The 15317-nt window shown below is 37.4% G+C and overlaps 1 protein-coding gene across 4 annotated transcripts in view; it reads right to left on the bottom strand.

Moving 5' to 3' along the window:
* Nucleotides 1-15317, bottom strand: part of UVRAG (UV radiation resistance associated) — a 334168-nt gene that overhangs the window by 130963 nt on the left and 187888 nt on the right. For all 4 annotated transcript variants that reach the window (XM_025894184.2, XM_073879729.1, XM_025894185.2 and 1 more), the window contains 3 exons: nt 6735-6819; nt 4837-4924; nt 2645-2705 (listed from right to left, as the gene is read on the bottom strand). In XM_025894184.2, coding sequence (XP_025749969.1) covers nt 2645-2705; nt 4837-4924; nt 6735-6819 — 234 coding nt within the window. The remainder of the gene's footprint in view (nt 1-2644; nt 2706-4836; nt 4925-6734; nt 6820-15317) is intronic.

Here is a 15317-nt window from a genome sequence, read left to right as displayed (position 1 = left end):
CTGGCCCGGCAGGTGATACACACCAGAGGCACTCAGTGAATTGAGTATACGGAAGTGCCTTGCAGAATGCTAACATAAGATCTTAAAGTCTAACACTACCACATGTGCTTCTTAAAATTTCTGATTGCCGGGCGTCATAGGGATTGAATAGGGCCTTAGAGTAAAATTACATATTTGTTTCATTTCATCTCCCATTTCATTTTTCAGCAACTGCACTAAAAAGCTAAACTAATTTTTTAGAGGGCAGGAAAAATATATTGTTTGGTGGACATACTAACAACAGAGAGCTAACAAAAGCTATGAAAAACTAGGGAAATAAAAAAAACTTCATATAAAACAAAAGTAGAATCAAGAAACATCTCCAAGTGGAGTAAGGTGACCATCACCAATACGGAGATCCTTCCCTTACTGCCTCCCTGCAGATCATTCTGTATTTAGCAGGCAGAGTGACTTTTAAAAACATAAATCAGCTCATGTCATCCCCCTTCTTAAAGCCCTTAAGGGTTTTCCCACTCCACTGAGAATAAAACATAAACTCCTTACAGTGGCCTCAAGGCCCTGGCTGACCTTTCCTACATCCTCTCATGTAACTCTTCCCCCTGCTCTCCACTCTCTAATCATACAGCTCTGGTCTTTTCTGTCCCTCCTTCTTTCCCTCCTACTTTCTTTCCTTTACCTCCTCTCTCTTGCAACTAATTTCAATTACATTTATATAAATACTTTATATGAAAAGTGCTTTCAAATATTATCTCATCCAGCTGTCACAATAAATTACAGATGTAGATATTACCTCATTTTACAGTGAAAAAATTAAGCTGAGAAATTACGTGATGTGCCCAAAACATAGGTCTTTTCTCCCATACCCCCTCACCTTGAATTTTTTTCAGATATATCAAGCCTATTCCTCCATCATGAACTTTGTACTTGCTGCCCCCTCTTCTAGGAAAGCTCTCCCCCAGATATAGCAGAGGTGGATTCTTTCAGCCTTCAAATTTTCTGTTAAATGTTTCTCCTCAGGTCTTCTCTGACTGCTTTATCTAAAGTAGTTTCCCTATTGTCTATGATAGTGTATTCCTTTACGAACCACTTGTTAAATATTTATTTTCTTATTTATTGGCAGTCTCCCTTAATAGGATATATGCTCCATGAAAGGAGAGAACATACTTGTTTTTTCTATCATTATATCCTCAAAACCCAGTACAGTGCCTGGCATATTGGTGTGCTCAATTAATATTTTTCCAATGAATGAATGTTTTGTATCCCTGGAACCTGGCACAGGGCTCAAGGTACTCAATAGGTTTGTTGAATGAATGAACAAATGAGGAAAAAGATGTGTTATGGCCTTCAGGCCATCATAACTGCTAAAATTAGCAACAAAGCACATTTGTATGACCTATAGAGATTGGAACATTTTATAATGGAAACCAAACAAATTTCAGCTAGATCATTGCCTAGCTTTGTGGTCTTGAGCAAGTCACTAAATAGCTCATTTACACGTTGTAATATGAAATTACACCACTTTCCTTATAGGTTTCCTTTGTTTTTGTGAGGATTAAAGATTAGGCAAATGTCATGCTTTTACAGATTTAATCTTCACAATAATAACATAGAACAGGTAAGGACATGAATCAGTATGTTCATACTATCGATGAGGAAATCAACTCAAAGCATGGATGGTTTGCTCCAAACTACATGGTTTCTAGAAAGGGAACCAGGACTTTAACATAAGTTTTCCCATTCCTTTTTTATCACTCATATTATGTCCCAACTACTTGTTATAAGGCCTGTTGTATAAAGGCCAAAGGAGGTAATAAGTTAGTCTTAAATGTTAAAGGACCATAAATAACAACATTTTCTTTATTGGGAGATGGAAGAAGGTCTCAAACAAAACTAGCAATGCCCTTTTTTTTTAATAACTTCTTCCCAAATAGATAATACACTACCTTTGGGAATAATCTATAAAGCTATTTAATAAGCCTCAAAGCATTGTATAGGCTAAGGGAAAAGAACCCACTCTGCTAACAATAAAAAAAAATCTCTTTACCAATATGTCAAATAAAGTAAGTTTTTTCCTTTGGCCTACTGGTAAAGAGATAGGAAAATTAAAATAATTTAAATATAGCAACTACTAAGAATCATAGTCTATAACATCTTTAATGTCATTTTTTCTCACTGGAAAGAGGACAAAAATGACAGTATAACAAAAGTTGAACCTGTCGTAGTGGTTTCATGTTACCAGAAATGTAATTTTCTAAATAACAACAAAACAGATTAATGTTTGTTGTTCTGCTCTCAACCACATACAAATTTTTCATGAAAATCAAACCAAAAGGACAGAGAGATTATTAGTATTCTTACGAACCCTACTGTCTGATTTTCTTAAAGCTCACTTAAAAATGATTTTCTTTAAATTTCAAATAGACAACTCAATAATTTTTTCCCATGATTAGAATTAAATATTCTCTTAAGTCTCCCATCAGAGAACCTGACTCTATATACTTTCAGTTGGGAAGGGACAGAAGGTCCAAAAATCCTCTGGATAAAGTGCTAGGCAACCAACACTTCAAGATACCTCTATTTTTCTCTGAAATATATCCGTTTATTATATAAACCAAATCCTTAGATGTAAAAAGAAATAAAATACCTTGGAAGTCCTCAGAATTGGGCAACTTGACACCACATACAAAGTAATCCTTATGCTCATTCTGCGAATATAACCAAAGAACGAAATTAATTTTTTTTCTACATAAAGCAAAGAAAGCCTAAGTCAAATCTCAAAGAATTCAGTAGGTCAGTGTTAACTCAAAGACAATACTGTCCTACACTCAAAATATTATCATAATGATAAATATTGTTGAAGCTAGATGATGAGTATATGATTCATTATACTACTATCTGTACACTTATATATACTTAGTTTTTAAAAATATAAACATTTAAAACATCATGTCCAAGCAAAAAGCCATGTAAAAATTTTTATTACAAAAATATCCCTTGGGGGCACCTGGGTGGCTCAGTTGGTTAAGGGACTTCTTTGGCTCAGGTCATGATCCTGGAGTCCCAGGATCAAGTCCTACATCAGGCTCCCTGCTCAGCAGGGAGTCGGCTTCTCCCTCTGACCCTCCCCCCTCTCATGTGCTCGCTCTCTAAAATAAATAAAATCTTTAAAAAAAAAATCCCTCAATCAATTCATAGTTATAAATGAAGATTTTTAAGTGGAATTAACAAGATTCCGCAAGCAACCTAAAATCCTATTAGCTTTCCTCTCAGAAAATCAGTCTTTTAAATCACTTTTTGTTAAAAAGAAAATAAAACCTTCAAATTTAGTGATTTGGCTCTCTAAAGAATTCTCATCATTCTAAATTTTTTGTTTGCTTTTAAAAAATTATTTTTTTAATTTTATTTTATTATGTTAGTCACCATATATTACATCATTAGTGTTTTTTTTTTTAAAGATTTTATTTATTTATTTGACAGAGACACAGGGAGAGAGGGAATACAAGCAGGCAATGGGAGAAGGAGAAGCAGGCCTCCTGCCGAGCAGGGAGCCTGATTTGGGGCTCGATCCCAGGACCCTGGGATCATGACCTGAGCCGAAGGCAGATGCTTAACGACTGAGCCACCCAGGCACCCCACATCATTGGTTTTTGATGTAGTGTTCCATGATTCATTGTTTGCATATAACACCCAGTGTTCCATTCAAATACCTGCCCTCCTTAATACCCATCACCGGGCTAACTCATCCCCCCACCCCCTTCCCCTCTAAAACCCTCAGTTTGAATCTCAGAGTCCATAATCTCTCATGGTTCATCTCCCCCTCCAATTTCCCCCCTTCATTTTTCCCTTCCTACTATCTTCTTTTTTTTTTTAACATATAATGTATTATTTGTTTCAGAGGTACAGGTCTGTGATTCATCAGTCTTAACACAATTCACAGTGCTCACCATAGCACATACCCTCCCCAATGTCTATCACCCAGCCACCCCATCCCTCCCACCCCCCACCACTCCAGCAACCCTCGGTTTGTTTCCTGAGATTAAGAATTCCTCATATCAGTGAGATCATATGATACCTGTCTTTCTCTGACTGGCTTATTTCGCTTGGCATAATACCTTCTAGTTCTATCCACATCATTGCAAATGGCAAGATTTCAATTTTTTGATGGCTGCATAATATTCCATTGTATATATATACCACATCTTCTTTATCCATTCATCTGTTGATGGACATCTTGGCTCTGTACATAGTTTGGCTATTGTGGACACTGCTGCTATAAACACTGGGGTTGCATGTACCCCTTCAGATCACTACATTTGTATCTTTGGGGTAAATACCCAGTAGTGCAATTGCTGGGTCGTAGGGTCTCAGTAGTGATCTAATTCTAATTTTATTGAAGTTTTACTTTTTACACTTACTCTAAGAAACTAGATTCAAAAACTTTACATCCTGACATTTACCCCAGGAATTTCTTAAGTAGTACTAATACAAATTAACTAGCAATTATATTTTTAAAGCAGTACATATGCATCTGCATGTATGTGTCAGAATTGATGGTAGTTGATAATCTGGCTGAGTAAGAAAGATTTTAAAGAAACCAGAAATTATTTGTCATTTTTTTTCAGATGAAGTTGAGTGCATTCTACCACCAAACTGATACAAAAAAATCAAATGGTGGAACCTAACACCCACCCACTTTTTAAATGGATATTAGCTTCTGAATGAATCATGACAGAGCATATGATTAAAACTAGAGCAATGAGTTTTTTCATTGAGAAAAAATGTCAAACAGAAACCATCTTTAAAAAAATTTTTTTTTCCAGAAAATTTGAAACTTACCAAATCAATAGGGTAAATGTAGGAAAGCTCAGATAGTAATTGCCTGCAACGAATTGTCAACTGAGCATTAGTCTTCAGAAAGAGTTCTCTGATGTGGAAAGATAAAAAGCACATTTGTTAAAAAAAAAAAAGTTTTCATGCTTTCTAACATTTAATTCCACACAATGATATGGAGGAAGATTAAATGGCCTGCAGTAGGCCACAGAAACTCAGAAGTAGAGTCAAGCATAATAGCTAACATGAGTTCTGACCTATCTCTAAATAGTATAAATCAAGATAAATATATACTGAGGCCTACTGTGTGTGTCTAGCACCATGCTAAGAGATGGAAAGGGTAAAAATAATCATTGACTAAGCACCTACCACTATATGCCAGGAGCTTTACAAATGGCTTTATTTAATCATTACAACAACTGTATTAGGTTGATGTCATCACACCCATTTTACAAACAAGGATACAAAATTTAGAGAGGCTCAGTAAGCAGACTAGGGTCTCATTTAATCTGAGGCCAATGTGATTTCAGGAAATATCCAGATGGTATTATTTTAAAGAAGTATTCTCTTTTTCACTCACAGTTACCTCAAAAAATAGCCTGTTGCCATATTCGGAAAATAACAGAATAAAAAGAACAAACAGTAAGTTGTGGCAAGAGATGATGTAGCTCTTCTCTTGAACCAAAGAAATAAGACCCAGAAATAAAACACCTATAGGATAAATTACCTGCTCAACTGTGTTAACAATTTAAGAAAAAGAGGGATTCAGAAAAACTGTAGGTCAAAGTAGAATGTAAAAGTAGTAGGAAACACAAAGAGCACTAAAGACCTAAAGGGATCTAGTCCTGTTTTCCTCGTGATCTGGACAAAGTAACTTCCCATAGCTTTGCCTTCCTATCTGCAAATTGAGAAGATTAGACCAGATGATTTCCACGGTTCTTTCCAGGTCTAACATTCTTGAATGTTCAACTGCTAAGGTTTCTTGAAGAAAAATGTAGGATGAGATGACTTTCCAGAAAAAGTGAGTGAACATGAGCAAAAGAACAGAGGTGGCATCAAATTAAGCATGTGCTGGAAAAAAATAAAGAGAAAAACTATTAGCATCTGTTAAATGAATGTTGTGGAGGACAGAAATTAGCTAGTTGTATAGTGCCAATTTATTGAACACTATTTGAAAATTTGGCAAAATAATCACCATGACTCCTTAAGAGGAGAAGAAATATGATAAAACTAGTATTTTAAGAGGAGAGGTCTGGGGCGTCTGGGTGGCTCAGTCGGGTAAGTGTCTGCCTTCGGCTCAGGTCATGATCCCGGAGCCCTGGGATCAAACCCCTCGTCAGGCTCCCTATTCATCAGGGAGTCTGCTTCTCCCTCTTCCTCTGCCCCGCCCCCTGCTCATGTGCACGCTCTCTCTCTCTCAAATAAATAAAATCTTTAAAAAAATAAAAATAAAGAAGAGGAGAGGTCTGATAAGCAACATGGAGGATGAACTGGAAAGACAGAGAGACTGATGTTAGACAAGCTAGGAGCTATGGCAGTAATCCCAATGGACTAACACTAAACAGGAGTAAGTCTGAAGACATGACTGAAGAAAATAAGCTACACTACACGTAGAAGATAAGAAGATTGAAACATTAAGTCATGGTGCTGTGGGCTTAAAAACTAGATGACCAATGTTCACGTTTCTGATTATGACTATACACTAGGAGCTCTCATAACTACTTCTAGCATGTGCCTGACACTGAGTAGGTGCTTCATAAATATTTGTTGAATAAATGAATGTGGCACTGACGTGTGTGGAATATAAATTCATACCAGCAGCTTTTAAAGAATGCTACTTTTCCAAATCCTATCCTCAAAGCAAACCCATCACTCTGAACCATTATTCTCAGTGTTGCATTTACCTTTTCGCAGTACACTCCTTCCTCAGTTCATTCAGGGATTCCTTCTGGAGTTGAAGCTTAAGGTGCTCAGTTGAAAATGCACTCCCTAGAGAGAGACGGAGGGAGACAATTTCAGACGTGACACTGCAGATATGACTGCTCAATAACAACCAAAAAGGCAGATCCCATGCCCTGACGGTGAGGGAATAGAGTTCAGAGGCAAAGTAAGCTGCATATAGAGGTCTTCGGGAGGGGTGACTGGAACAAACCTCCCAGCTTGTTCAATTTGACCAAGTCTGGCCTCTAGGAGGAATCAAAGAGTCTCTGCCTCCAGATTTCTGGAATACTGACCAAGAAACCCTGATGAAATTTCAAAATTCAACTTCATTTTAAAAGAAAGTGAATATGGACTCTGAGTGTTACTGCTTATTCACTAAAGGTTCATCAGTTGTAATAAATAGACCTCTCTGGTGAGGGATGTTGATAATGAGGGAGGCCATGCAAGTGTGGGAGTTGGGGATATATGGGAAATCTTTACAACTTCAGCACAATTTTGCTAATGAACCTAAAACTGCTCTGAAAAATGAAGCTGATTTTTTTAAAAAGTGGTTAATTTCTTTTTACCTACAAATGCTATACAACATTTCTGAAAGTATAAAAAGTAAAACAGAAAAAATTACTTGCATTTTGACTACTTATTTTTAGTTCATAAATTTAAGTAGTTTTAGCTATAATCACAGTGTGTAGAAAATGTATATTCTGATTTTTCCATATTATGTCACAAGCATTTTTAGATGTTGACGGTCTGAGTTGTAATGTTTAATGGCTGTGTAAAATTCAACTCCATGGATGTGAATTATATGAATATTCTACATTTTAACTGATACCCCATACCCCAAATCCTATTACAGAACATTTAATTTCCTTTAAGTGTTTGCTTTAGCACTACACAGAGATTTGTGTTTGTGTTTATATGCCTGATTGTTGTATTTATATCAACTTTTGGAACCTACATTTCCATTTATGTGATCATAAAATCCTTTTACATCTTCCTACTCTAAGAAATGAGAGCATCTTCTGTTCTTTGACAATCCAGGCCTGATAACACCAGAAATACCGAAGCACAGAAAAACAGTCTTAGATCCAGACACACTAATCTCTGGATCTTACAAAGGGGGAGTTTCATAAACCATGATCCAATAGGAAAAGTGCCTTCAACTAGTCTGCACATCTCCTGCAGAAAGGAACAAGAAGTACATTACTGAACATAATACAGTTTAGACCTTAGCACTAAATTCACCATCCTAAGTAATTTTATCAAAATACTTCTCTTCTCTCTCAACTGTACTTAAATGATCCGTACATTGGTAACTTTGCCCCCAAAACAGAACATAACCACTTATCTTTTTTAGCCCCAGTATAAGTCCTCCCCCCAAATCTTCACCCGCCATGATTTCAGATGACATTCAGGTTGACAACCTCCACCACCCACCCCATGTATGTGTTGAACAATTATCAAATATTTGAAATTTTCCAGGTATCTATTAGTGATTTCTAGTTTCTTTTAGTCAGAGACTGTATTATACATCATTTTGATTCTTTTGTATTTGTTTTATGATAACAACTATGGCCTAACTAAATGCTCCATGTACACATGAAAAAAGGTATATCCTGCTGGTATGCAGTGGGGTGGTCCACCCTTAATTGGGTCAAGTTAGTTAGTAGTGTTATTAAAGTCTTCTATTCTTACTGATTTTGTCTTCACTTGTTCTATGAACTACAGAGATGAGTGTTGCGGTTTCCAGCTATAAATACAGATTTAGCTATTTCTTCTTTGGTCTATATATATATATATATATATATATATATATATAGAAAGAGAGAGAGAGAGAGAGAGAGAGAAGCTCTGTTATGTTCATACATATTTAGAATTATTTTTTGTGACTGAACCCCTCCACCATAATGTAAATCTGTCTTTATCACAGGTAATATTCATTGTTCTGAAATCTACTTTGTCTAATATTAATATAGCCACTCTGGCCTTCTTTGAATTCATATTTCTATGGTGTACTATTCCTATTCTTTTACCTTTAATCAATCAATTTATCTACCATTATATTAAAAGTGGGTTTCTTATAGGTAGCATTCAGTTGTGTCTTTTTTTATATAAAATCTGAACAATCTTTTTTTAACTGATATATTTAGACTGCTTACACTTAATATAATTGATGTTTAGATTAAAACCTACCATTTTGCTAGCTGTTTTCTATATGTTCCACCTATTCTTTGGTCTTTTATTCCTCTTTTTTTATGCTTTTGAACTGAAGATTTTTTACGATTCCCTCTTTCTTCACTACGGGGCTTATTAGTCTTACCTCCATTTTAAATTTTTAGTGGTTGCCCCAGAGTTCATAGTATATAACTTCAATAAATAAGGAAAACCCAAAAGACTCCACCCCCAAATTACTAGAACTCATACAGCAATTCAGTAATGTGGCAGGATACAAAATCAATATACAGAAATCAGTTGCTTTCTTATACACTAACAATGCAACTGTAGAAAGAGAAATTAGAGAAACGATTCCATTTATAACAGCACCAAAAACCATAAGATACCTCAGAATAAACCTAACCAAAGAGGTAAAGGATCTATACTCTAGGAACTATAGAACACTCATGAAAGAAGTTGAAGAAGACACAAAAAGATGGAAAAACATTCCATGCTCTTGGATCAGAAGAATAAACATAGTTAAAATGTCTACGCTACCCAGAGCAATCTATACCTTCAATGCCAACCCGATCAAAATTCCAATGACATTTTTCAAAGTGCTGGAACAAACAATCCTAAAATTTGTATGGAATCAGAAAAGACCCCGAATCACCAAGGAAATGTTGAAAAAGAAAAACAAAGCTGGGGGCATCATGTTGCCCAATTTCAAGCTATATTACAAAGCAGTGATCGCCAAGACAGCATGGTACTGGCACAAAAACAGACATATAGACCAATGGAAGAGAACAGAGAGCCCAGATATGGACCCTCAACTCTATGGTCAAATAATCTTCAACAAAGCAGGAAAAAAGGGCGCCTGGGTGGCTCAGTTGGTTAAGCGACTGCCTTCGGCTCAGGTCATGATCCTGGAGTCCCAGGATTGAGTCCCGCATTGGGCTCCCTGCTCAGCAGGGAGTCTGCTTCTCCCTCTGATCCTCTTCCCTCTTGTGCTATCTCTCTTATTCTCTCTCTCTCAAATAAATAAATAAAATCTTTAAAAAAAAGCAGGAAAAAATATGCAGTGGAAAAAAGACAGTCTTTTCAATAAATGGTGCTGGGAAAATTGGACAGCCACATGCAGAAGAATGAACTCGACCATTCTCTAACACCATACACAAAAATAAACTCAAAACGGATGAAAGACCTCAATGTGAGACAGGAATCCATCAAAATCTTAGAGGAGAACATAGGCAGTAACCTCATCGACATCGGCCACAGCAACTCCTTTCAAGATACATCTCTGAAGGCTAGTTAAACAAAAGCAAACATGAAGTTTGGGGACTTCATCAAGATAAAAAGCGTCTGCACAGCAAAGGAAACAGTCAACAAAACAAAGAGGCAACCCACAGAATGGGAGAAGATATTTGCAAATGACACTACAGATAAAGGGCTGGTATCCAAGATCTATAAAGAACTTCTCAAACTCAACACCCAAAAAACAAATAATCAAGGCAAAAAATGGACAGAAGACATGAACAGACACTTCTCCAAAGACATCCAAATGGCTAACAGACACATGAAAAAATGTTCATCATCATTAGCCATCAGGGAAATTCAAATCAAAACTACACTGAGATACCATCTTATACCAGTCAGAATGGCAAAAATGGACAAGGCAAGAAACAACAAATGTTGGAGAGGCTGTGGAGAAAGGGGAACCCTCTTACACTGTTGATGGGAATGCAAGTTGGTACAGCCACTTTGGAAAACAGTGTGGAGGTGCCTCAGAAAATAAAAAAATAGAGCTACCCTATGACCCAGCAATTGCACTACTGGGTATTTACCCCAGAGACACAGAGACCTAGTGAAAAGAAGGGCCATGTGCACCCCAATGTTCATAGCAGCAATGTCCGCAATAGCCAAACTGTGCAAAGAGCCGAGATGCCCTTCAACAGATGAATGGATAAAGAAGATGTGGTCCATATATACAATGGAATATTACTCAGCCATCAGAAAGGATGAATACCCAACTTCTACATCAACATGGATGGGACTGGAGGAGATGATGCTAAGTGAAATAAGTCAAGCAGAGAAAGTCAATTATCATATGGTTTCACTTATTTGTGGAACATAAGGAATAGTATGGAGGACATTAGGAGAAGGAAGGGAAAAATGAAGGAGGGGAAATCGGAGGGAGAGATGAACCATGAGAGACTACGGACTGTGAGAAACAAACAGGGTTTTAGAGGGGAGAGGAGTAGGGGGGATGGGTTAGTCCGGTGATGGGTATTAAGGAGGACACGTACTGCATGGAGCACTGGGTGTTATACGAAAACAATGAATCACCGATCACTACATCAAAAGCTAATGATGTATTGTGTGGTGACCAACATAGCATAACAAAATAAGATAAAATAAAAAAGAATCAAATGAAGTAATAAATATAAATCATCTTTAAAAATAAATAAGTTCACCTTCAAATATTATTATACTACTTCATGTAAGGTATAAAAACCTGAAAGTACCATACTCCCAATTCTTCCTTTCCCCACTCTTCACATTCCTCACACATTTTACTTTATGCATGTTTTAAGTTCCAAAACACTGCTATTTTTGCATTAGAAAACAGTCTTTTATAATTACAAATAAGAAAAAATGTGTTTATAATATCTTCAACCATTTCTGGATATCTCATTTTTTGGTATGTAGAGCCAAGTTTCTGTCTGGTATCATTTTCCTTCTGCTGAAGAATTTTTTTTCTTTTTTTAAGATGTATTTATTTGAGAGAGAGAGAGAATGAGAGTAGGAGGAGCAGAGGGAGAAGGGGAGAGAATCTCAAGCAGACTCTACACTGAGCACAGAGCCTGACTCAGGGCTCAATCTCATGACCCTGAGATTACGACCTGAGCTGAAACCCAGTCAGAAGCTTAACTAACTGCGCCACCCAGGTGCCCCAAGAATTTCTTTTAACCTTTCTTAAAATATAGGACTGCTGGTAATGAATTATCTTAGTTTTGTCTGATAGTCTCTTTGCACTTCAGTTTGGGTAATTTCTATTGATCTATATTCAAGTTCACTTAATTCTTTTCTTAGTTGTGTCATATATGCTGAACAGTCTGTCAAAGGCATTCTCCATCTCTGTTACTGTGTTCTTTATTTACAGCATATCCATTAGATTTTTTTGTATAGTTTCCATCTCTCAGCTGAAATTTACGATCTATTCATGCTTGTTATCCACCTTACCACAAAATCATAGTTATTTTAAACTCTCTCTGATAGTTCCAACATCTGACTCACAGCTGAGTTTTTTTTCTTCTTTTGAGTTAATTTCTTCTCTATAACATTTTGTTGGTGTTGGTGGGAGGGAGGGATAATGATGGTTTCTTCATTTTTGCTTTTCCTTGTCTCAAAAGTTTGAATACTCAACATCATGTGCAACAGAGAACATAGGACACTAGAGAAAGAAAAGAGCATGTATCTTCTACTGTTAATTTGGGAGTTGAGTCAATACAATTAGGAACTGGGCTGGGTTTGGGTTTTGTTGCTGCCATTTTGTTGTTACCTTCAGTGTAACACATTCTTCAAATTTCCTCTAACTCCCCCTTTTTGGAGGTGGTGATGGTGGTGGAGAGGATTTGCTACAGGGTTTTTCTCAGTGAACCTGTTCCACCCTCAGATTTAGGTATTCCTTGTGAACCTGCACCTACGTAAGAGTGATTCACTATGTTCTTGCCTCTCCTCAAGTGGTACACTATGGTGGATTATTATTCCATGGTCTCTAGCCTGGTTGGGGAGGAGAGCAGAGTTTCTCTTTTATCTTGTTTGAGTTAACAGACCCTGTGTCCTTAGGTATCAAGGTAAGGCTTTCTCAGTGATACTGGCCCTCCCCGGGGGATAGGAGGTTTCCAATAGTCCAGGTCCAACACTGTTCCTGCCCCACCCTCAAGGGTAATGTGTTTTTGGTTTTGCTTTTGTTTTTTCCTTCCTCCAGTCCTTCACCTGTGCCTGGGGGAGTGCAGGGCTTACAGCTCCTCCTCCAGAGGCTTAATGCTTTTGTTCTTAGAAAAGAGTTATGCTTTCTAGCAACAGTATCCACTCGCCTCCCTCCAGACCTATACCATACCAGGGGAGGCTTTCTACATTTTCTACCCTGTCTCCAATCTTTCTTGTGAATATCCAGTGTAGGTTCACACAGAATAAACTATAAGCAGGTGTGAACTGCCTTCTAGGTGCTATGCAGTCTTACAGTTGTGCACACTTAGTGGTTAGCAATTTGTTAAAAACTCTGACTGAATTATTTTGCCTTCTTAGAGATAGTGGCCCAACTTCCCCCCATACTCTGCCACTGGTGAGTCAGTCCTCACATCCTCTCTCTTCTTGGACACACCCATCTTTTCTTACGTATCATGCTCCTTGGTTGCCCTGTAATCTTAGTTCTTTAGATTCAAGAAAAGTTATGATTTTGTATATTATCCAACTTTCTCTTGTTGTCAGGGTGGAAATGAAGTTCCTTCTATCTTTTTATATCTTAGGCTAAAAAGTTTTTCTCTGTTCTTTGTATTTTCTGCTCCTTTTGGGTCCGCTATTCTGTTTGTTCAACTTGGACTAGTTTATACTGTTTTCCTCAAACATCTGAGGACTCTTGGTTTTCCCTTCAAATCCATGAACAGGGGCGTCTGGGTAGCTCAGTCGGTTAAGCGTCTGCCTTCGGCTCAGGTCATGATCTCGGGGTCCTGGGATCGAGCCCCGCGTCAGGCTCCCCGCTGAGCAGGGAGCCTGCTTCTCCCTCTCCCTCTGCCTACACTCTCCGTTTGTGTCCGCGCGCGCTCTGTCAAATAAATAAGTAAAATCTTAAAAAAAAAAAAAATCCATGAACAAGTAACTAGATTGATTAGTATAGGCAACTAGGGTAGGTTTCCTTTGAAGCTATAAAGATTTATTTACATGAAAGGCATTATTCTCGAATGCCAGCTCAGTGTTAAGTGCGTAGGTCCTATTGACAATTAGGCTTTCCTTCTAAGTATATATGCCATGCTGGAAGAAGGGAGTACCTTTATGTTTAAACTACCACAACTGTCAAGTAAGGAGAACTTTACTTTGGGATTGTGTTACTCTTAGGCATTTCACTTCTAGGTAGAGCTGCCTTTCATGTTTTCCCTCTAGGTCAATTGTAAAAGTCCACAGTAAGGCTCTGTTCCACTTTTCAATGCCAAACCCTTGTACCATGGGACCTAACCAGGTCAAGAATCCATTATGTTTAGAAAGCAGTTGGAGCAAGTACTATAAGTTACTCCAAATTCACAGAGAAAAGAAAATGAGCCAGTAGGCCCAGCTACCCTAATTATTGCTCCATCATTCCTGATTTCTATACTTGTAAATTCCAAGTTGAAGTTTCTGAGAGCTGTACCAAAAACCTTTTCTATTTGTGTTCCATGCTGCAGTTTTTCTCTACTCTGGTTTATGCATCAAAACAATCCTATCTATGTCGTGTCCTTGAGAACTGTGTCAAAATCTTTGCTATTCCAATGGTATCCTCTTTTATTTTCACTACCACCACTGATTTATTCTTTATGCATGTATCTTTACTATCTTATCACTGGGTCCTTGAGAGGGAGGGAGAGCAAATGCATCTGCTTGGTTTACCATATTCCAAAACTGCTTTCTGAAATGTTTGGCCCTGTCCATGTACACATTAACATTCCACTCTGTTAGGAAGATGGCTCCTCCGTATAGCAAAAACTCAAGTCAGACACTTCAATTTTAATAACCAAATGTCAATGTTGTCTCCTGAAAATCTAATAGCTAAAGAATATGACTCTTGCTTCCATCAACAAAACAAAACACAGACTCTTTGGGCACTCTCTCACCAGAGAGTTTGGTCTCAGACTGGACAATGGCCAGCTCCTGTCAAAATTACAGTTAAAACCAATAAACTGTCATTCTTCTGGGTTTTCTACATCAAGTCAGATGACCAAAAAGCAATATACTTGAACTATTTTAGTTTCCTTCCCTGCAGAATGGCCTTTTCTGTACTATGATTTATGATGCCGCCCTTCTCAAGGGTTAATAGATACTTCTCGCTGTAACTTTTGCAAAATTGCAATTCACTATATTTCATTATGATATTTAATACATTGCACATAAGAAACTACATGCTAAATTCCTCTCAGAATTTAGTGCCAATAAATTTTTTTTCTCCCTAAAGAACTGATATACTTTCTTCTAACATGCAATGAAGCACTGGACTCCTTTCATAATTCTACACAATTGGCTTGATGGCTAACAAGGTCAGAGCTCATTTTAGTGTTTCAATACAATAGGCAGATCCTACGGGAGGCAGAGTACAATACTGGAAAGCCCATGTACTTAGGAAGCAGAAAGGGGGCTAAAATCCT

Source organism: Callorhinus ursinus, unplaced genomic scaffold (genome assembly GCF_003265705.2).
Source record: "Callorhinus ursinus isolate GAN/ISIS: 27379988/994484 unplaced genomic scaffold, GSC_fseal_2.0 scaffold35, whole genome shotgun sequence".
Lineage (NCBI taxonomy): Eukaryota > Metazoa > Chordata > Mammalia > Carnivora > Otariidae > Callorhinus > Callorhinus ursinus.
The sequence above is the reverse complement of the archived record's forward strand: the minus strand, read 5'-3'. Positions and strand labels throughout refer to the sequence as shown.